Raw genomic sequence first — 21,368 nt, 5'->3', positions numbered from 1 at the left:
GAGGCCCCTGCCAAGGAGGCGCCGCGTCAAGAACAACCACGACAGGCAAGTCGGTACGCATCAGACACCCGGCAAGGCCTATCACCTCATGCATCACTTTCGCCGTGGGGTATGGATAATGTTGCTAATGGGGGAACGCTAGAAGGGCCGCGTCGCTCGTTGACACAGTGGCGTAAATTGGCACGGAGGGTGGTTGCGGCCGCTACCGGGTCATCCACTGTGCCGGGTTCCATCCAAGGTGTGGACGTGCGTATTTTGGTGGACTCGGGTGTGTCCGCGACCATTATCTCGGACGTTATATTTCACCTCCTGTCCATTCCTCCAGAGCGGGTGCGACCGGTTTACGACTTGTGCGTAGCGGCGAATGGGGGAAGTATGGGCATTGTGGGTCAGGTGGACGCCAGCATTACGGTTGGGGGTGTGTCGGTCTCTGGGACGGTGTTGATTTCTAGGTCCCTCGCTGTGCCCTGCTTGTTGGGAACGGATTTCCTGGCGAAAATGCCCATTCAGATTAGGGTTGATCAGAATTGCATCCAATTACCGGGGGGCCGCCAAATTGCCTTCTTGCCATCACCTTGGGGCCAGTCCGTTCCTGACCGCTAGGTGCAGGCGCTCTCCGACGTATCGGTTGATGTTCCACCTGGATCGCAAATGCTTATTCCGCTGCGTTATCGGAAACCGGTGCTGGGAATCAAGGGGGCGGAAGGTGTGTTGTTGTCGCCGTCCAATGCTATATGGGGGGGTTTGACGCTGGTCGGGGCGCAGACGATTGTTCGGCCGGGTCAACCCCCGATTTTACAAGTGTTGAATGGGACCGCAGATAATGTTTGTGTGCCGGCCGGAACGGTTTTAGCTCATGCTACGACTGCCTTCACGGCCCATGTCGAGGGGGGCCCCCGGGGCCTCGTAGGGGGGGTCTCGACCTCCACGGCACAGGACGACCGCTGGATTGCGGAATTGTGCCGGGAAAATGCGTCCTTAACTGGCGACCAACGGTCCGCGCTTCGCGCACTGTTGGGAAAGTATTCCGACGTTTTTAGTTCGGACGATTTCGATTTGGGACGCACTTCTCTGCTCTCCCACCATATTGATACGGGGGATGCCGCTCCGATTCGGATGAACCCGCATCGGTTGAGTCCATCGGAGCGGGATCATATACGGGGCGCGGTGGAGGATATGCTGGCCGCCGATATTATTTCCCCATCCAACAGTCCGTGGGGCGCGCCGGTGGTACTAGTGACGAAAAAGGATGGGAAATTGCGGTTTTGTGTCGATTTTCGAAGGTTGAATAAAGTCTCGGTTGCGGATGCGTACCCCCTGCCGCGTATGGATGATTCCCTCTATGCCTTGTCCGGGGCAAATTTTTTTCTACTCTCGATCTTTCATCGGGATTTTGGCAACTTCCCCTGGACGAGTCCTCGAGGGAAAAGACGGCTTTCCGTACGCCGCAGGGCTTGTTTCAATTTAATTATCTCCCCATGGGCTTGAACGCCGCCCCGGCGACGTTCCAGCGATTGATGGAACTCGTGTTGACCGGTCTGCAGTGGGAAACGTGTCTGATATATTTGGACGATGTTATCGTCTTCAACCGCACGTTTGACGAACATCTTGCGGAGATTGGACGCGGTGTTCGCGAGGATGCGTTCTGCTAATTTAAAATTTAAGCCTAAAAAGTGTCACCTGCTGCAGCGATCCGTATGCTATTTGGGCCACATAGTCAGCTCGGACGGGGTGGCCACTGACCCGGAGAAGACGGCGTGCGTCCGGAACTGGCCGACTCCGGCCTCAGTGGGGGACGTGCGTCGGTTCGTTGGGTTCGCTTTTTATTACCGCAGGTTCGTGCCGGACTTTGCCACGATCGCGAGGCCCTTATACCTCCTTACGACGAAGGGCCGGAGGTTCAGTTGGGGACCGGAGGAGGAGGCGGCATTTCAGAGCCTGCGTGATCGGTTGGCATCGGCACTGACGCTGGACTATCTGGATTTTACTCGGCCATTTATCCTGGATACCGACGCGAGTTACACGGGGATTGGGGCCGTCCTGTCCCAATCTAGGGACGGTGTCGAACGCGTAGTGGCTTATGGAAGCCGCGTGCTGTCTCCGGCGGAGACCCGCTATTGCGTTATTCGTCGGGAACTCTTGGCCATAGTACATTTTCTTCGTCAATACTGGCCGTATCTATACGGCCGTACGTTTATTGTGCGCACGGATCATGCTGGTCTGCAATATGCCCTGAGGGTTGATCAACCGTCTGGCCAATTGGCACGATGGTTGGAAACCTTGCAGGAGTTTTCATTCAAAATTCAGTACCGGAAGGGATCGCATCACGCGAACGCGTACGCGCTTTCTAGATTGCCGCAGGGGCCCCCATGCGCTTGTACTTCGGGCACGAATAGGTGCACGCGGGTTCCGCGGGAACCTCGGGCGGTTATGTCCGCGGTGGAGGTGCCTGAGGCTCCCGCGTGTCCAGAGCTGGCTGATGGGGTTTTTAATTTGTCACGTTCTGTATGGGTTCGCGAACAATTGCTTGACGACTCGCTGGAGGCTTTGCAGAGTCGGGCCGCGAAGGTAAGGGGTGGCCCGCTGTCCGATGGGGCGCCGGGAGCTGCTCTCCGGGATGGCTTGCTCATGTGGAGGGAAGGCTTGCACGATCGCTGGCGGCTTGTTGTGCCAGTGTCGCTGCGACATGAATTGATTCGGATTCTGTATTCCGAGAAGTTGTTACATCTCGGAGTGCAGAAAACATTGTTGACATTACAGCGGGATTACTTTTGGCACGGCATGACGACTGATGTCATCGGGCACATTCGGGCGTGTTCCGACTGTGCCCGGCGGAAGCCGCCTAAACACCCATATGTTCCGCCAGTGCAGTCCATACAGGTGTCACGGATTAATGAATTAGTGGCGTTGGATATTTTGGGGCCCTTTCCACCATCCGCTCGGGGTAACAAATTTTTATTGGTCAGAGTGGAATATCTTTTCCACTGGCCGATGGCCTGGCCCTTACCCGATCAGTCAGCGGCGTCTATCACGGAGGCATTCCTGTTTGGATATGTGATGGACAAAGGGGCACCGGAAAGTTTGCTTACGGACCAAGGTCGAAATTTTTCTTTTAAATTATTGGCTGAGGTGTGTGCTGCACTGGGGACCAAGAAGGTACGGACGTCTCCCTACCATCCGCAGACGGATGGGATGGTTGAACGTCTTAATCGGACCCTGTCGGCGATGCTCTGTCATATGGTTAGCGAAAAGCAGGCTGATTGGGATTTGCATATCCCTGGGGTTCTCTCCACGTACCGGATGATGCCGCATGTGTCGACGGGGTACTCGCCTTTCTTTTTGATGTACGGCCGCGAGAACGTGCCACCGGTGTACGTGCAGCTGGGCTCGGGGGTGAAGGGTCCTGTTAGGCCTCTTCCCGATTATATTCGAGACACCGTCCGTCGCGTGACGGAGGCGCGGGAGGGGGCCCGATTGGCTACTGCCAAGACCCAGGCCCGGAACGAACGTTGTGCACCACGGTCGCATGGTGAGTCCCCCTGGCGGGTGGGGGACATGGCCTGGCTGCACTGCCCGCAGGTTCCGGTGGGGACCTCCCCTAAGTTGCATAGGAGCGTGCGAGGGGCACGGAAGGGAGAAGAGGGCCGGAGCGGGTGTGGGGGACCCGAAGGACGGTGTGGCAAGAGCAGGGTGAGGAGAGAGCACAAGGAGGGGCCGGAGGTGACGGCACGGCGAGGGCCACACGGAGCGTGCGCGGGGCGCACGGAGAAGGACGGAGAGGGTGCCACACGGAGCGTGCGTGGGGCGCGCGGCGAAGGTCGGAGCGAGGCCCAGCGGGTGTGAGAGAGAACCCAATAAAGGACAACGGAGAGTGACAACCTGTCACAGTGTCCTTTATTACAGAGGTACAGAAATTCATTAAAAGTATCTTCGCAGAGCTTAGAGTGTGATGTTTATTCCACTTGTATGTGTGGATTTTCTCTGGGCACTGTGGTTTGCTCCTACAATCCAAACACTAATTTATGGAATTTGGCCAAACATTCCAGTGCAGGATACTTTTAGAAATAGTATTGAGACTCAATCAGGCTTCCGGCGGTAAGGGACATTGTTGTTTGTTACATGCATTTATATGAGAGCAAGCTTTAATAACAATATGGTAATAATGTACAGCCCTTTTCCAACCACTGCTGGATGAAGGCCTCTAAACGCTATGTCAGTCATAGGGTGGTTTGATCATACTTCACCACACTGGTCAGTGCAGGTTGGTGAAAGGTGGGGGCCAGGACTGGTTCACATATCATTCACCACTGATGATAGCCCTGCTCACAGGTCTCCGAGTGCATGGCACAGTGCGCTAACCAATTTGCCACTGCTCCGTAAGCTTTGACCCTCCAGCATTGGAGATGCGACAGGCTGGTCTCTGGTTTGTGTGGCACATGGCGACAACTTTGTGTTTCTGTTTCAACAGATGAACTGACCAACAAAGCAGAAATGGGTGGCAGGTACATCATATGCGGCATTCCAGCGAATGTCGGCACGGGAACAGATACGATGTTCTGCATGGAAGCGAGTAATGTGGAAATGCACGTCACGGCAGGTAAGTGTAGTGGGCTGACCGTGGCTACACGCTCCAGTTTGAGATGGCCGGACCCCCCCTACAGTGTCACATAAGAGACACTGTATGAAAATGCAACCAGCGCTGGGCCTACTCGGGAATGCAACGATGCATCGATTCGCCTAACAAAATATATTATTATGCTCGCGACACTTGCATTGAATCATGCACGTGAAATGTAATGCACAGTAAATTATAATTTTGTGGTTTAGATTGTTGAAGTTAACAGAAATTCACAAACAGAACATGTTACAACACAAAGAGGCAGTAATAATGAGGCCAGTAAAGAATTCACTACCCCGAACTGTGACAATTCACTAACAAAGTGAATATTTTCATGGCATAGCCACATGACTCATCATCACTCACCAGAGTAAGATGCCAAATTGGAGATTTTTTTTGCAACTGGAACAAATTAAAAGCCGGTGACATCTCTCCTGAGCAATATAGTTTTGGCAGAATATAAAATGCACATTTTTTCAGGAGATAAGTATAGAGCATATATATGCACAACCAATAGTGGTTGGTGTGGGCACTAAATCCATCCTATAGCTAATGGGTGTTTCGCAGGCAATTCATCCTATTTTCCACGATATCCATGAGTTATTTTCATGGATAATAGGATCTGCCAAGAGCGCCCCCCCACCCACCTCTCCCCCCATGTGAGTTCATGGTGCGGGAGAGTTTCACTGTGTACACCTCTGTGTGCTAGGACCACGCGACTTGCCAGCAGAGATGAAGAACCTGCATGCCAGGATGTGCGTATCACCCTGGGCGTTTGCCGCGTGCCTCGCTCACGCTTTCGCCGCCGAAGCGACGCCACCCGGCACCTACAGCGCCCTGAAGCTGGTGCTACTGCTCAGCCTCCTGCACACAAGCGCGGACGGAAGCACAAGCAAGGACTTCCTGGACCTGCTGGTTATTGGCAGAGAAACCCTGGTGATCGGCAGGTAAGGCCACTTTTATATCCGTGTGTATGTTGAAACTTATTTCGCTCCATACGTAGCCAACCGTGATAATTGGAGGTGCGGAGTGAAGGACAAGAAACTAAACACAAAAAGCCAGTTCTAAAGAAAATAGATTTCAATCTGGATGATTTAAAAGTGCACAGCTCTAATGGCTTCCTAATATCGGAAGGAGGAGTAATCTAGAAGTTCACAGAAGCGCATCTCAAGGCACTTGATGCGGTAACCATCTATAATACTTGCGCACTAATTATGAGTGCGAGTGAGAAGGGATAGCAACAGTGCGGTGGTCAGTGGGGATTAGTGGGCATGCAAGGATACATTGATTCTAATCTGTCATTATGCTCACATACATGCCCAGGAGATTCAGCTACTCTCCTATTGGAATGTAATTGGTTTGCATGACCCCCCCCCCCCCGCAGCCACTAGAGATGCTTCAAATATGTAAATGACGGGAAAACCCATCACAACTTGAAAATTAGTGCAGGCCTGTGTATATATATTTTTGATCCGCCCCTACTGGACATCTGTGAAAAAATTTATTCATAGCCAATTGGATTTCTCCAGGAAAAATAAAGATGATTCTGAAGATGTGCATTGCATATACTATTATGCTAAACCACCAGTTCAGAAGAACTGCATTGTGGCCATTTTGTCTTAAACCACTATAAATAAATTGAGAAAATGTGGAGACAAAGACACAACTGTGGACCTGTTTTTGCATTATTAGGACTCATCAGTGCAGTATAGTCATCGTTGTTCACTGCTGCCATCTGCCTCTGAGAACCTCATATATTAAGAGGGCTAGCCTTTACACTATGGTGACCCATTAACATTGATTACTGTACTTATGAGGGTGACACAATTATGCATTTGTCTCACTGCTACCTTTATTGTACAGCTATTGATAATTGTGCTGTGGCCATCAATTAGCATGGTTGGTTGTGTACAGTGCGTAATAAGTAAAAAATACACACATAAACTTGCTACCCTCATGAACTAAAGATTAACCACAAGTGGGTTTAACCCAGATTCAAACCCTAGATCCCAGCAGTGCCGAGTTATAACTGTGTTCTGGTATTAGCCCTCTGCGCCACCTGGCCACCTCTGCCAACGGTTGTATCATAATAACTCATGTAACGTATTTACCCATGAGATTCGCATTGGTCTTTGGCAGTGGTGGCTCACCACCACGATCGGAGCGGACGCTTTTTTTGTTGCAGGCTCCTGAGCTATGCGGCTGGGCTGGTGGAGAGAGGCGTCCAATGCCCGCCCAGCGGGGAGCTCCTGGCCTCTGTGTCGAGGGATGAGCATGGCACGGCCACGGCAAGCATCCATGCCGGACATGTTCTCCTGGCCAAGGGCGGCATCTGCTGCATCGGCGAGACATCCTCTTACAAGAAGGAGAAGCTGCAGGCGCTTCAGAATGGTCAGCAGTCGTAGCTCGCCATTCCTCTGCACCCGCTATTCCACTGCACTCGCTGTTCGACTGCACTTGCAGTTACAGGCCACGATGAATTTCCACCATTCAGGGTGCTGACCTGGTTCAATAATATATTTCTTAGTGTCCCGTTTGGGTCGTCTGTCTCATTTGATCTATTTGTCTACTTTTTAACATGTGAAATTAATTTGTGCAAATATGAAATACTCCATTTTCATGCGCACAATTAGATGTGTATTTTGAGAGCGTTAGAGCCATTTTCATTCAAGGAACCATTACAAGCATGTTGCCTGCTTAATGAGGCAGGTCAGGGTGGTTTTATTTACATTGTTCACTTTCCAAGGGAGATCTGCAAAACTGCTCAAGGAGGAACATTTGATCGGTTTTCTTTTGTTATTTAGTTGCAATAAATTTTCAGTTTAGAAGAGTGTCACTGATGAAGAATAACCTACTTTTTCAAAACTGCTCAAATGTGTGATGTTACTGGGTGAATGTATTCATGGAATGTTGTTTAAAATACAATTCATCCTCAGGTAATAACTTATTTTGGAAGCAGAAAAAATATCTGGATAATGTGATGTTCAATCTGTGAACTGAATTTAACTAAGATAATTTTTATAGATTACACACGGACAGAATTTCATGCTAGAACTGAATCGTAGTTATCATCCAGCAAGGGACAGAGAATAGTTGATATTAAAGATGATGCTCACTCTCATAGTTATGACAAATACATCCTATATGACTTAGATTACAATCTGGCGTGAGATGTAACATTTTAACACAGCTCCTGTGTTATTTCCGGAAGGGGTAATAAAGCCTTTTCTTATTCCCCCCCCCCACCCTCATTTTAATACTAGCAAAAGAAAAGGTCTCATAGGTAGACGGACAGTCCTTGACTTATGGACACAATTACACTGGTACCTCGGAGATCGAAACCGTGTTCGAACACCGATTTGTTCGAACACCGAATCAATTTTCCCCGTAAGAACGAATGGAAATAGCATGAATTGGTTCCCCACCCAAGGATGCTCCTATTATGGGCCATTTTTACACGAAGTTTACAATATTAAAATACAGTACAGTACATAAAAGCATACAAAAAACAAGAAACACAGTTATAATTAAAATAATAAATGAACATTGAACTTCACTTTACCTGTAGTAAGGAGAGTGGATCGCTTGAGTGGAAGGTTCTCGAAACCTTCCTTTTTGGCTTATCGCTGCTACTAACCTTTTTAGGAGCCATTGTGTATGGATAAACACAAAAAATAACACTAAAATAAATGAAATAAACGAAAAAGTTAACGGAACGATGTTTTGCGGGTCTGCACTGGGCGAGTGCTACGCGTAAACTGGGTCATTCGCCTTTGTCTCGGTCGCCCTGGCTACGTGTCTCGGCCCAAACAGGTTCTTTCCAGTTGTTCGACCTCCGAATTTTTATTCGATGTCCGGGGCAAAAAATGGTCGAAAATTTTGTTCGATCACCGAATTGTTCGAGTTCTGGGGCGTTGATCTCCGAGGTTCTACTGTAGTTCCCGAGACCTGTTCATAAGTCGAACGGTTTCCTAAGTCGGAACACAGAAATCTACTGTATTCAAATGTCAAGACACACAAATACTCACTCCCAGCACAAAGCTGACTCATGACATCTCACAGAGGATCGCTCAGCTGAACAAAATAGTGCCCCGGTTCCATTCGCAAGTGAGAGTACGCGTTTTAAGTCAATGTAAAAAAAAAATCATGGAAGCTGGTTCGTAAGTGTGGGTGTTCGTAAGTGTGGGTGTTCATAAGTCAAACTGCCTGTAATGGCCCTGCTTGTTTGGCGCCATGGTGCGGGATGTGTCTTATGTGACGTGACTGCGCCTCCTTGCCACCACTCAGCGCTGGAGAGCCGCCTGGTGTCCGTTCCCATTCCCAAGAAGAAGTTTGGTGAAGAAGTGGCCCAGGAGGTTCAGCTGCCCATGAGCTGCAGCGTGTGGGCCCTGGGGGGAGATTCTGCAGCGCTGCTGAAGAAGACGGTGGGGGGTCTGTGGGAAGATGCCCCTCTGGGCACCAGGGTATTGCCACTCCCACCCTCTTGTAATGTGATTAATCATCACGATTCAGTTTACGTTGATTTTATACTTTTTTTACATTGTAGCGGCCACTAGTGGCTGCATCGTTCATAGGAACCCATTGCATATATGACATGCATACATTTAATATGTAGGTGTTCACAGCCGATATAATGATTCGTAATTGTTTTTTTGGGTGACGCCACATGATGATTTGACCGGATTTGTGTCAATAGGAACAAAACATTTACTTTTGTTTGGCTGTGTCGGGTGGTGGAGGGTTCTTAATGATATAGGTTTGGTCATTGATTACATTGCCTAACTTAAGTATGAATCAACATGTATATATTCATATACAGCCCTCTGGTCGATTGCTGCATGAAGGGCCTCCCCGCGCCACATAGGTTACTTACTTATCTGGTCATACTTCACCACGCTGGTTAGTGCAGATTGCAAGGTGTGCATATTTTGTAGCATAGTAAGCAATGGATTTTGCTGTGAGGCACAATTGTTGCCATTGCGGCACTTATGCAACCGAGTTGATGGCCCGTCCTTGACTGGTTTTGCCTCCTTTCGTTTTCTCATCGAACTAGGAGCTGGGTCTCATCCCGCTGCCGCTTGCTGACTCCTTTGGCCTCATCGTCTTCTGCGAGGGCAATGAGTCGAGCGGCAACGGAGCTTGCAGGCTGTTGGCCGAGCACGTGCTGAATAAGGCGATGCTTGCCAACGAGCCCATTTATACCATCCCGGAGCAGATCATGACTCGGCATTTTGAAGAGGTGCGTGCTGCACGTACGCGAGAGTGACGCGGTGTGTGTGTGTGCGTGTACGCGCCCGTGTGACACGTAAATTGAAAACTAATTTCCTGAATTTAAAACTAATTTCTTTGGAACTGCTTTTTGATGTTTAGTTTGTTGTCCTTGGCTATGTACGGTGCGAAAGAAGTTCAATATACATACATACACCGCACTTCTGATTAGCATGGTTGGCTATGTACGATGCGAAAGAAGTTCAACATACATATATTATAGAGAGATGGGTCTCAACGCATGCGGAAGGCTGTGGATGTGTAACATGTGTGTGCTCGTATTAAAACGTTTCTGCATGCTTATAGATATGTATGTGTGTGCGTATGTATAAAGTAGCGGTAGTGTAGTGGTTAGCATGTTGCGCTACGAACCCGGTGACCCAAGTTCGATTCCCATTCATGGCCAACACCAGTGATGATTATCTGAACCAGTCCTGGACCTGCCCTAGGTCGACTTAGCCTGAAATTAGTACCTGGTCTGGTGTGTGTAAACATTGCCATTAGGGAGACAAAGGTGGCCAGGCGTGGTGGTGGGCACCCATTCCCTCATGTGCCATACTGGTTTTCATAAGTGCTCGCTAATAGCACTTGCCCCAACAGTCTGTTTAGGTAATTCGGGGGATCTTTGTCTTTGTTTGTCAATGTATATATGTAAGTTAATGCTTGCTCGTTCATATCAGTATCAACCCATGCATGTACATTAGCCGTTAGAGCGCAACGCTTCATTCCCACGACCCGAGTTCAAATTTTGGCACGGCACAGCGGTAACAATTGAGTTTTGAATCTGGCTCTGGCTTTTTCCAATTTAACACAGCATAAAAATAATACCTCCGTACATTGCGGTCAAAAACACCAGCCCTGCAGCGGCAAAGGCATCTTGGGTACACGCTGGTCACACCACTGCTGTTGAACTATTGCAGCCATTAATAGGTACTCACAACAGTACAGTTTGGATTTAAATGGTCTATAATTGTGACGGCATCTCAAGACATTGTGTAGTCCATGAGCCCAGAGCAGATATTTCTCTTGTCGGTACCACCTGACGTGGCATAACAGTAACGGTTAAAAAAAATTTGTGTGGCCATAAACGGTGAATTACGTGATAACCTCAGCAAGTGAGTGGAGTTATCAAATAATACGCTTGTATTGGCTGGCTGGACTTGAACAGAGGCGGGGCGTCAACAGCACAGATGGCTGGAGGAATGGCGTTCTACAAGTGAATAAGCGATCTCCCACTCATTGAGTGAAGGCTGTGATGGGAACCTTTCATAGTTGAAACAGAGAATGCATGGAGAGGAGTTCATTGAGAGCAGAGGGAATAGGTAGAAGAGTGTGCAGAGGGGAGCATAGTGAGATAAGTGTGGAGACGTAGGAGCGTGCGTGGACGGGAGCAGTGGGAGATAAGTGTGGAGATGTAGGAGCATGTGTGAAGGGGAGCAGAGAAAGATGCGGTAGTGTAGTGGTTAGCACGCTGGACTACGAACTTGGCAATCCAAGTTCCATTCCTGCTCACGGCCAACACCAGTGACGATTATCTGAACCGGTCCCGAGCCTCCTCTAGATCGACTCAGTCTCAAATGAGTATCTGGTGTGGTGTGTAAACATCACCACTCTGGGGAGACAAAGGCGGCCGGACGTGGTGTTGGCCACCCACCCCCTCGTGTGCCCTGCCGGCTTTCATAGGTGCTCACTAACAGCACTTGCTCCAAAAGTATGTTAAGCCTATACGGAGGATCTTTATCTTTGTTTTTAGGGAGATGAGAGGGGAGAGGAAGGCAGGGGTGAGTTCAATGAGGGTCTTGAAGACTGTTCATGTGATCTTGAAATTTATTTGGGATTGTATTGTGAGTTAGTGGAAGTATTGGAGTATTGGGGTGATGTGTTCTAGTTTACACATACAGGTGAGAAGTCTGAGAGCACTGTTTTGGATAATATGGCATTTGAAGACGAGAGAGTTGCAATCGTCAAATCAGAATGTGATGAATGGCAGATGCAGGAGATGTGCATGAGTTCCTGCAGAGTTGATATGCATTAAATGTGGGTCAAGGTCCGTGTGTGTCCGTGTATACTATCTCTGTTGCAGCTGGTGGAGTTTGCCAGAGCACAGCCGTGTGAGCTGTGCCCCAGCGCCGAGCAGCTCATTCAAGGATACTACCTGTCCAGCCGGAGGCTGCGCGCCTCCTCCACGCATGGCTCCAACTTCCCCTCCACCGCACTCCGCACCCTGTGAGACAAGAAGGCATTCTCTTTGGTGGTGTTGTTTTTTGTGTCCCCCGCTGTCTCAGACATAGACGCTCAGGCTCCCGGGTATCACCGGGAAAAGTGCAAATACCCGTTTCGCATAGGGGTTTCTGTAAAGGGCTAAGACCATCAGTCACAATAGCTTTGGTTACCCAAATTGGTACCTGTGAAGTATTGGAAATGACGGCAGGAAACTCCTTGACGGGTAACACACTTCTTTTATTAAATCTTCGCTTATCTCGATAGAACGTGTGGTCTCTATTCTTCCGAGTACGGTCACCAGACACCGGTACAACTCGTAACCTCTATTCTTCTTATAACACACTGTACTGGACTCGTGTAGACTCCAGGCCTCTGGCTACACACACCTCACTCGTCTCGTGTAGACTCGCCTCGTGTAGACCCTATGCCTCTGGCTACACACACATCACTCGTCTCGTGTGGACTCTTCTCGTGTAGACTCGTCTCGTGTAGACCCTATGCCTCTGGCTACACACACATCACTCGTCTCGTGTAGACTCTTCTCGTGTAGACCCTATGCCTCTGGCTATACACACATCACTCGTCTCGTGTGGACTCTTCTCGTGTAGACTCGTCTCGTGTAGACCCTACGCCTCTGGCTACACCCACATCACTCGTCTCGTGTAGACTCTAGGCCCCGGCTACACACTCTGCATGCTGACACTGCATGCTCACCCTACACTCCGCCTCTGGGTTACACAGAGTCCCGGTCCTCACAGGACAGCGGGACTAGGTACCGCAGGGCCCTATCTCTTCCTCCCGTCTTCAGTCTTCGCTGGTTACACTCTCCCTGTGCGCCTGTGCGCATCACCTTATATAGTCCCTCCTCCCGGGAGACGGAGCGGATGCGGACCTCGATGCGAGCATCGCTTGTTAGTGAACCAATCACAACGCGCTATCTCTACGATCCTCTTTTCCCCAACGCGTGTTTCCACTCACCAACCAATCACGCCGCGCTGCCACCCGATCACTCCCACACCAGCACGTCACCGGCACCCAGCCAATCAGCACCACACAACCCACGATCCCGCGCTGACCCCTGATCCCTCACCGTCAGCGCGCGTCACCACACACACATCCAATCACAACGCGCTGGCACCTGATCGCTACCCCAGCGCGTATCACCACTACATCATCCCCCCCCCACATAGCTCGCAGCCGTCCCGGCTGCTAACCAACAACCTCCCACATCGTTAACACAACAAACCCCCCCCCCCAGTGTGCCCCGTAACACAACAACAACAACACAACAGCAACCTATGTACAATTTGACAATTAACACAAGAAAAGTTAACAATACCACACACAACACCTTATAAAAAAACTATATACAGCCCGACGAACAACATAATAAAAGCGATTTCTAGAAAATGAACGCGCCCCGCGTCTCTGCAACTAAACAAAGTGACGAGGCGCTCCCACTGCCTCGACTCCTCACGTGGCAGGTCAAACAAAGTAGCGCGACCTGGCGCGAGTCCGTCTGGCCGGTCCGTCATATGGGACGGGACATTGACGACCGTCCGGCGGCTCCGGCTGCTCTAGACGGCGTGGAACGGGCCTGAAAGGGCCGGCCCGCCGCGAAGATCCGGCCGCCGGTGGTCGGCAGCTGTCAGTTCCGAGACACCTGGGAGCAGATCAGGCGGAGACATGTGAGGATCAGGCAGAGACATTTCCCCCTTAGGGTCGTCGGTCACGTCACATGCTCGGCCCTCACGACACAATGGGAGGCCATATGGAGGCGAGAACGGTTTCAGTCGGGAGGGGTGGACGTACCACCGTCGTTTTCCCCATTTTATCTGAACGCACTGGGGCCGTGCAACGCGCACGATCTCCACGGGCCCCCGCCATGGCCTCAACAATTTAGGCGACGTAGCCAAGGGCGCCTGAGGGCAATGCAGCCAGGCCCTGTCACCAGGTTTCCATTCGTGCACGGACACCTTCCGTGCCCGCAACCGTTCATTAGCAATTTGGCGAGCCCGCGAATTAAGCCGTGCGGCCTCCCTTGCTTCTGTTAGCTTGTGAATATTGAATTTAATGTGTTCCGCCAATTTAGAATTGGTTCGTGGAGCGGACAGGCCAAGCTGCGTTTCCATGGGCGGGTCGGCTTCCAGACCGTACATCAAATATAATGGTGAAAACCCCGTCGCTGCATGGGGGGCCATTCTGTACGCGGCAAGGACCCCCGGGACCTGCAGGTCCCAATCTACATGTGCCTCACACACCTGCTGGCACAGCATAGAAGTCAAAGTCCTGTGAAGTCTTTCCACCATCCCGTCTGTCTGCGGGTGGTACGGGGAGGTACGCACCTTTTTAGTACCCAACAGATCGCACACCTCTTGCAACAATTTACTCGAAAAATGTTTACCTTGGTCGGTCAGCAAGCGTTCGGGAGCCCCCTTGTCCAGGACATAGCCCTGGACAAAGGCGTCCGTCACAGCCGCTGCCGACTGGTTGGCGAGAGGCCACGCCATAGGCCACCGGGTGAAATATTCGACCCCCACCAACAGGTATTTATTCCCTCTAGGCGTGACTGGAAAAGGCCCCGGAATATCGAGAGCAACGAGCTCGTTAGTGCGCGAGACCTGAATAGATTGCAGCGGTGGATTAGCTGGCACGGGCGGTGGTTTCCGTCTGGCGCACTCAACGCACCCCTTCAAAATATTTACCACGTCAGTCCCCATTCCTGGCCAATAATAGTCCCGCTGAAGCAGGGCAAGCGTTTTGTTTACTCCCAAATGCAAGAGGCGTTCGTGTGCGGCCAAAACAACTTCCCCCCTTACAGCAGAAGGCACCACCAGCGCATGCCGCCGGGACAAACTGTCCCATCTCATCAACATGCCCTGTTTAAGTACATAGGAGCCAGTTCGCTCCTGGTCCTCTTTAGGACCACCAACCCTGCGGCGCAATGCTAGCAAGGAGCTGTCCGCCATTTGGAGGCGGCCCCACTCCCCCAGCGACAGTGAGAGCAGCGAGTCCCGATCCTGAGAGGTAGCGGGGACATCCCCGATTGGCGCGCCCGCAGTCGCAGCCAATGCCCCCTTATCTTCCACAACCGGCGGTTTACAGCGCGCCGATCCCGATAGACACGCACATTTCTGACACGGCAACAATCGCGACAGGGCATCGGCATTTGTGTGTCGCAACCCCTTACGGTATGTGGTCGTGAACTGATAGTCTTGGAGGACTTCCAACCACCGTGACAATTGGCCCGAGGGTTGGGCGACCCTCAATGAATACTGTAGCGCCGCGTGGTCCGTCCGGACCGTAAAGTGACGCCCATAGAGATACGGTCTGAACTGTTGTACAAAAAAAACAATGGCGAGCAGTTCACGACGGGTGACGCAGTAGCGCTGCTCCGCCGGAGACAACACCCTGCTACCATAAGCGACCACCCTTTCGACTCCCCCAACAACCTGGGACAGTACCCCCCCAATGCCCGTGTTGCTAGCATCCGTGTCTAGCAAGAAGGGACTCGCAAAATCCGGATAACGCAAGGGTGGGGCACCCACCAAGGCGTCCCGGAGGGCGCAGAACGCGGCCTCCTCTTCCGGTCCCCATTTGAACTTCACACCCTTCGCCGTAAGAGCGTGCAAGGGTTTTGCAATAGTGGCGAAGTGCTCAACGAATCGGCGATAATACGAAGCAAACCCGATGAAACTGCGCACGTCTGCAACTGACGTGGGTGTCGGCCATGAACTGACACAGTCCGTCTTTGCGGGATCGGTAGAGATCCCCGAAGAGTCGACAATGTGACCCAAGTATCTAACGGACTTACGAAAAAGGTGGCATTTGGCCGGTTTAAATTTCAATTTAGCCGATCGCATTCGCAAGAACACCCCTCTCAATCGCTGGAGGTGTTCCTCAAATGTTTTACTGAAAACAATGACATCGTCAAGGTAAATCAAGCACGTCTCCCATTGCAAGCCCGACAAAACCAACTCCATAAGGCGCTGAAACGTCGCTGGAGAGGAGTGAAGTCCCATGGGTAACCGGTTAAACTGGAACAGGCCCCCTGGAGTCCGGAATGCTGTCTTAGGTTTAGACTCTTCGTCGAGTGGCAACTGCCAGAATCCCGATAACAAATCAAGAGTCGAAAAATATCGCGCACCAGACAATGCATCGAGGGACTCGTCCATCCTGGGGAGCGGATACGCGTCAGCCACAGAGATCTTATTCAGGCGACGGAAATCTACGCAAAATCGCAAGGACCCGTCTTGCTTCTTAACCAGCACAATAGGTGCTCCCCACGGACTGGAGGAAGGCGAAATAATGTCGGCTTCAAGCATATCGTTAACGGCCGACTGAACATGTTCCTTTTCAGCAGGACTCAGCCGGAAGGGATTTAACCTGACCGGTGCCGCATCGCCCGTGTCAATGTGGTGGCGTACCAAATCCGTACACCCAATGTCATATTTATGTTTACTGAACACATCAGAAAATTCCATTAGTAACTCGCGCAGCGCACCCAACTGCACCCCTGACAAATCGTCCGAGCCCGCGCACAGCGAATGGACCCATTCAAGGTCCTCCCTCGGTTCAATGTTCTGCGTGGGGCTCGGATCAACGTGCGCAACCAGCCGCTCCTCCGCAGGAACCCGCGCCGCGTGAGCCAGCACGGTACCCTGCTGAATGACGGCTGGCCGCGATCCAGCGTTTAAAACCATCACAAACGGATCCTTGTCCGCCCGAACCAAAGTGTGAGCCACCGACAAATCGACCCCTCCGACAGCCCTGTTAGAAGGACCCAAAAGCATGCCTTGTTCCGAAGTCCCCTCCACCCATGGTTTCCGCAACCGGAGGGGAATTAACATCTGTGAACCCGAGGGCACGTGCACGGTCTGCGTCGCCAATGCTTGTATCGTGGCGCACGCCGTCCGAATCTCAGTAGGGCTCGTCAAAAATGAAATACGGCGACCCGAAGGTAGTTCAATGCAACGCTGATCGATTAGAATTTTAATGGGCATCTTAGCCAAAAAATCAGTGCCCAATAGACAAGGAACCGCCAAAGAAGACGAAACGAAAACGGGTCCCGACAATTTGATATCTCCAATGCAAATGGACGCCCTAATCTGACCGATAATGCCCAACGATCCCCCATTTGCGGCGAAAAACGGCACATCCACTGGGAGCAGCGGACGGCACTGGACGGGGAGAATGTTATAAATGAGGTCAGATATAATAGTCGCCGACGCCCCCGTGTCCACCAATACCCTGACCTCTACCCCATCAATAGAACCCGCAACGACGGATGAACCCGCTGAAGCAGCCACAATTCTATGCCCCAACTCCGACCACTCAATGTCTCTCCGGTCCCGGCCGAAACCCCCTCACCGAACCGAATCCCCGAACCCTAACCGGCCCTCTTCTGTCGCTCCGCGAAGGCCCATGCGTGTCGAGTGTGTGGGCCGAGCATGTGAGGTGCCGCGACTTGCCGGGGTTTGTAGGGATGCCTTGGGGCCTTGGTCGTCGTCCAGCCGAGATCCCATGGCGCGCTGACGGGGAGCGCGGCAACCGGACGCCACGTGGCCCCGGAGGCCGCAGTTGTAGCACGTGATGAGGGTCGTCGGTGATCTCGGTTGCTCCAGCTTGCGGGCCGATCGCAGAGGCGACCGACCCCCCGACCTCCAATCCCCCGGTCGTCCCGCGGTGAACGCCTCCTCTCGCGGACTGACGACTTGGGGTTCGGTGATCACCGGACCCGGAGCTGAGGCCACAGCAGCGTTGCAGACGACCCCCTGTTTGCGTTGAAGGGCCTCGTGCGCTTGTATACTCGTAGCGACCCGTAAGGAAGAAATGTCGATCTCGTCGGCCGTGTTGATGGGGACCCCCAGGTCCTGCGCCAACTTAAGCAGCTGCTCCAAAACCATCGCATCCTGGCCCTCCTCGTCCATCCGAGGGAATGCAGCATCGGCGAGAGCCAGCAACGCCGTGCGATAGGCGAGCGCGGTCTCCGTGTCCGCCTTCCGCCTCGCATAAAAATGATGGCGGCACGCCGAGGGAGGTCCGTAGACCCTGACCATGAGACCCAGCGCTGCCTTAAGCGTGGATCGTCCGACCTCCGAGCTGACATGAAGGCCGCGAGCGCGTTGTCGTCCAACATGGCAGGCAGTGCCCGCAGCGCCGTAGCATCGGACCAGGCAGACATCTCCTGATGCGCCAAAAACCTGCGCTGAAACTGGCCCCAGTCCCCGCCTTCCGCCTTGAAGGCTGACAATGCGGGGAGGCGCTGTTGAAAAATGAAGTCGTCCTCCGCGTCGTGGTTCCTTCCCGCCGCCCCGTCGGTGTGTAAGATGGCGGCCCCAATGGCGGACGACTGATGGCGGTCCGCAGCGCGCGTCGATGACGTAAGATGGCGCGCTTGGAGAACTGCCGCCACGTGGCGGTCGCCGTTCCCGCCAAAAGTCGACGCCGATGAAATGGCGGGAATCGCCAAGTCATTTTGGCGGGAATCTGCGGGGCGACCCTGTAGAATGTCCGCTGCCGTCTCCGCTCCAGCCGACGAGCTGATCTCCGCCAGGATGGACGCGGCGGCGAGCAGCAGCTCCGCCAGATGAGAGTGCGCCTCCCGGAGCACGGCCTCGGTCCCCCGCCGCTCCTCCGGCGCCGCCGGCGGATCCTGCAGCGTGGGCCATTCTTCGTCCTCACCCCCCGACAGCAGCTGGCCCGGGTCGTCAAGGTTGTCCTCGCGGTCACTCCCGTGGGTCCGAATGGTCTTCCTCGTATCCATGCTTGGAAGACAGTTTCACTTCTGACGCCAGTTGAAGTATTGGAAATGACGGCAGGAAACTCCTTGACGGGTAACACACTTCTTTTATTAAATCTTCGCTTATCTCGATACAACGTGTGGTCTCTATTCTTCCGAGTACGGTCACCAGACACCGGTACAACTCGTAACCTCTATTCTTCTTATAACACACTGTACTGGACTTGTGTAGACTCCAGGCCTCTGGCTACACACACCTCACTCGTCTCGTGTAGACTCGCCTCGTGTAGACCCTATGCCTCTGGCTACACACACATCACTCGTCTCGTGTGGACTCTTCTCGTGTAGACTCGTCTCGTGTAGACCCTATGCCTCTGGCTACACACACATCACTCGTCTCGTGTAGACTCTTCTCGTGTAGACCCTATGCCTCTGGCTACACACACATCACTCGTCTCGTGTGGACTCTTCTCGTGTAGACTCGTCTCGTGTAGACCCTACGCCTCTGGCTACACCCACATCACTCGTCTCGTGTAGACTCTAGGCCCCGGCTACACACTCTGCATGCTGACACTGCATGCTCACCCTACACTCCGCCTCTGGGTTACACAGAGTCCCGGTCCTCACAGGACAGCGGGACTAGGTACCGCAGGGCCCTATCTCTTCCTCCCGTCTTCAGTCTTCGCTGGTTACACTCTCCCTGTGCGCCTGTGCGCATCACCTTATATAGTCCCTCCTCCCGGGAGACGGAGCGGATGCGGACCTCGATGCGAGCATCGCTTGTTAGTGAACCAATCACAACGCGCTATCTCTACGATCCTCTTTTCCCCAACGCGTGTTTCCACTCACCAACCAATCACGCCGCGCTGCCACCCGATCACTCCCACACCAGCACGTCACCGGCACCCAGCCAATCAGCACCACACAACCCACGATCCCGCGCTGACCCCTGATCCCTCACCGTCAGCGCGCGTCACCACACACACATCCAATCACAACGCGCTGGCACCTGATCGCTACCCCAGCACGTATCACCACTACACCTGCAGTCCGCAAAGCTCCAACCACAACAGCAAGGATCAACAAGTATGTCAGCATTAAAATCACTGTCATCACTTGTAGCCATCCCATAGGGAGTCACTATATGGAGTGACTATCCTCTGCCATAGGAATGTGGAATTTAGGGCAATTGCTAAAGGCCGTTCAAACAGGGATGATCGTTGGCCAGCGTACATTTTTTCAGAGAAAATGTTCTCACTGTAATGTTACGTGATTTTTTTAAATATTAATTTAAATTGGTATATCTCAACTTAAAGCTTTTGTGACTGCAGTAATTTATACTCTTTGGGTCTTTCGGTAAAGCCATCGTCATCAGGTGAAACAATACAGCAGGAGAACTGCTGAGGTGGGAAAAATATAGCATGAGAGCTGCTGAAGCAAGCAGTTATATAGGTTTGAGATGGGTGCAACCCAAGAGTAAGTGGGCGGGGCTAGAGATTGAATTTGCATGTAAATGTGAGATCGGAGAGCTGATATACCCCTCGACTACGAAGCTGCGGAGTTGGCCATTGTATTGCGAGAGATTAGCATGTCAATCTGTTATTGTGAGATTAGCAGCCAATGTAAGAAGGCAACTGCAGCGGCGGCTGTGTTAATGAGAAGATTAGCATGTCAATGTAAGAAAACCAACAGTAACGGTGGCTGTGTTACTGATAAATTTAGTCTGTTAAAACAAACGAGAGCTACCGCCACATCGAGGAAAAGGAGCAGTGGTGACTATGTTATTGAGACATTTAGCCTGTTAATGTAAAGACATTTAACATGGTAATGTAACTCAGAGGGTCGGAAACATCTGCTAACATCGGCAGGTAGGATGGAAACATCACAGCCAGTTATGACTGAAACTGATTAATAACGTCCTTCCAATGATTGCTCAGTTTGTACCCATCTTCTCGATTGAAATTGTGTCAGTGTTTATATATCTGGATGGCTTCATGAACGAATCTTTGTTGATAGACAGTAGGTTTGCAGAGTACCTTCATCTTGGAAAAATCTATTTCGTGTGTGCCCACAGCGTTTAAACAATGATCAGCCATGGCCGAGGTATTGGTCCTACCATGTTTCAGATCTGCCTTCTGTTCACGAACATGGTCAGAGACACGGTGCTTGGTTTCCACAATGTAACTACTGCCGCAGCCACAGCTTAGTTTGTAGACACCGGGGTATTGCATGTCAGGGATCACATCCTTCACAGATGGGATCAGACGTTACTAAACAGTTTCAGTCATAACTGGCTGTGATGTTTCCATCCTACCTGCCGATGTTAGCAGATATTTCCGACTCTCTGAGTTACATTACCATGCTAAATGTCTTCACATTAACAGGCTAAATGTCTCACTAACATAGTCACCGCTGCTCCTTTTCCTCGATGTGGCGGTAGCTCTCATTTTTTTTTTAACAGACTAAATGTCTCAGTAACACAGCCACCGTTACGGTGGTTTTCTTACATTGACATGC

General features: G+C 51.6%; 1 protein-coding gene across 6 annotated transcripts in view; it reads left to right on the top strand.

Annotated features, from left to right (window-relative positions):
• The window catches only part of MCMDC2 (minichromosome maintenance domain containing 2), a 58,543-nt gene that overhangs the window by 32,111 nt on the left and 5,064 nt on the right, over window positions 1–21,368 (top strand). For all 6 annotated transcript variants that reach the window (XM_078619322.1, XM_078619324.1, XM_078619320.1 and 3 more), the window contains 6 exons: window positions 4,469–4,597; window positions 5,328–5,565; window positions 6,804–7,009; window positions 8,906–9,081; window positions 9,672–9,857; window positions 11,970–12,112. In XM_078619322.1, the coding sequence (XP_078475448.1) occupies window positions 4,469–4,597; window positions 5,328–5,565; window positions 6,804–7,009; window positions 8,906–9,081; window positions 9,672–9,857; window positions 11,970–12,112 (1,078 nt within the window). The remainder of the gene's footprint in view (window positions 1–4,468; window positions 4,598–5,327; window positions 5,566–6,803; window positions 7,010–8,905; window positions 9,082–9,671; window positions 9,858–11,969; window positions 12,113–21,368) is intronic.

This window comes from Lampetra planeri, chromosome 62 (genome assembly GCF_965212315.1).
Source record: "Lampetra planeri chromosome 62, kcLamPlan1.2.h2, whole genome shotgun sequence".
Lineage (NCBI taxonomy): Eukaryota > Metazoa > Chordata > Hyperoartia > Petromyzontiformes > Petromyzontidae > Lampetra > Lampetra planeri.
The sequence above is the reverse complement of the archived record's forward strand: the minus strand, read 5'-3'. Positions and strand labels throughout refer to the sequence as shown.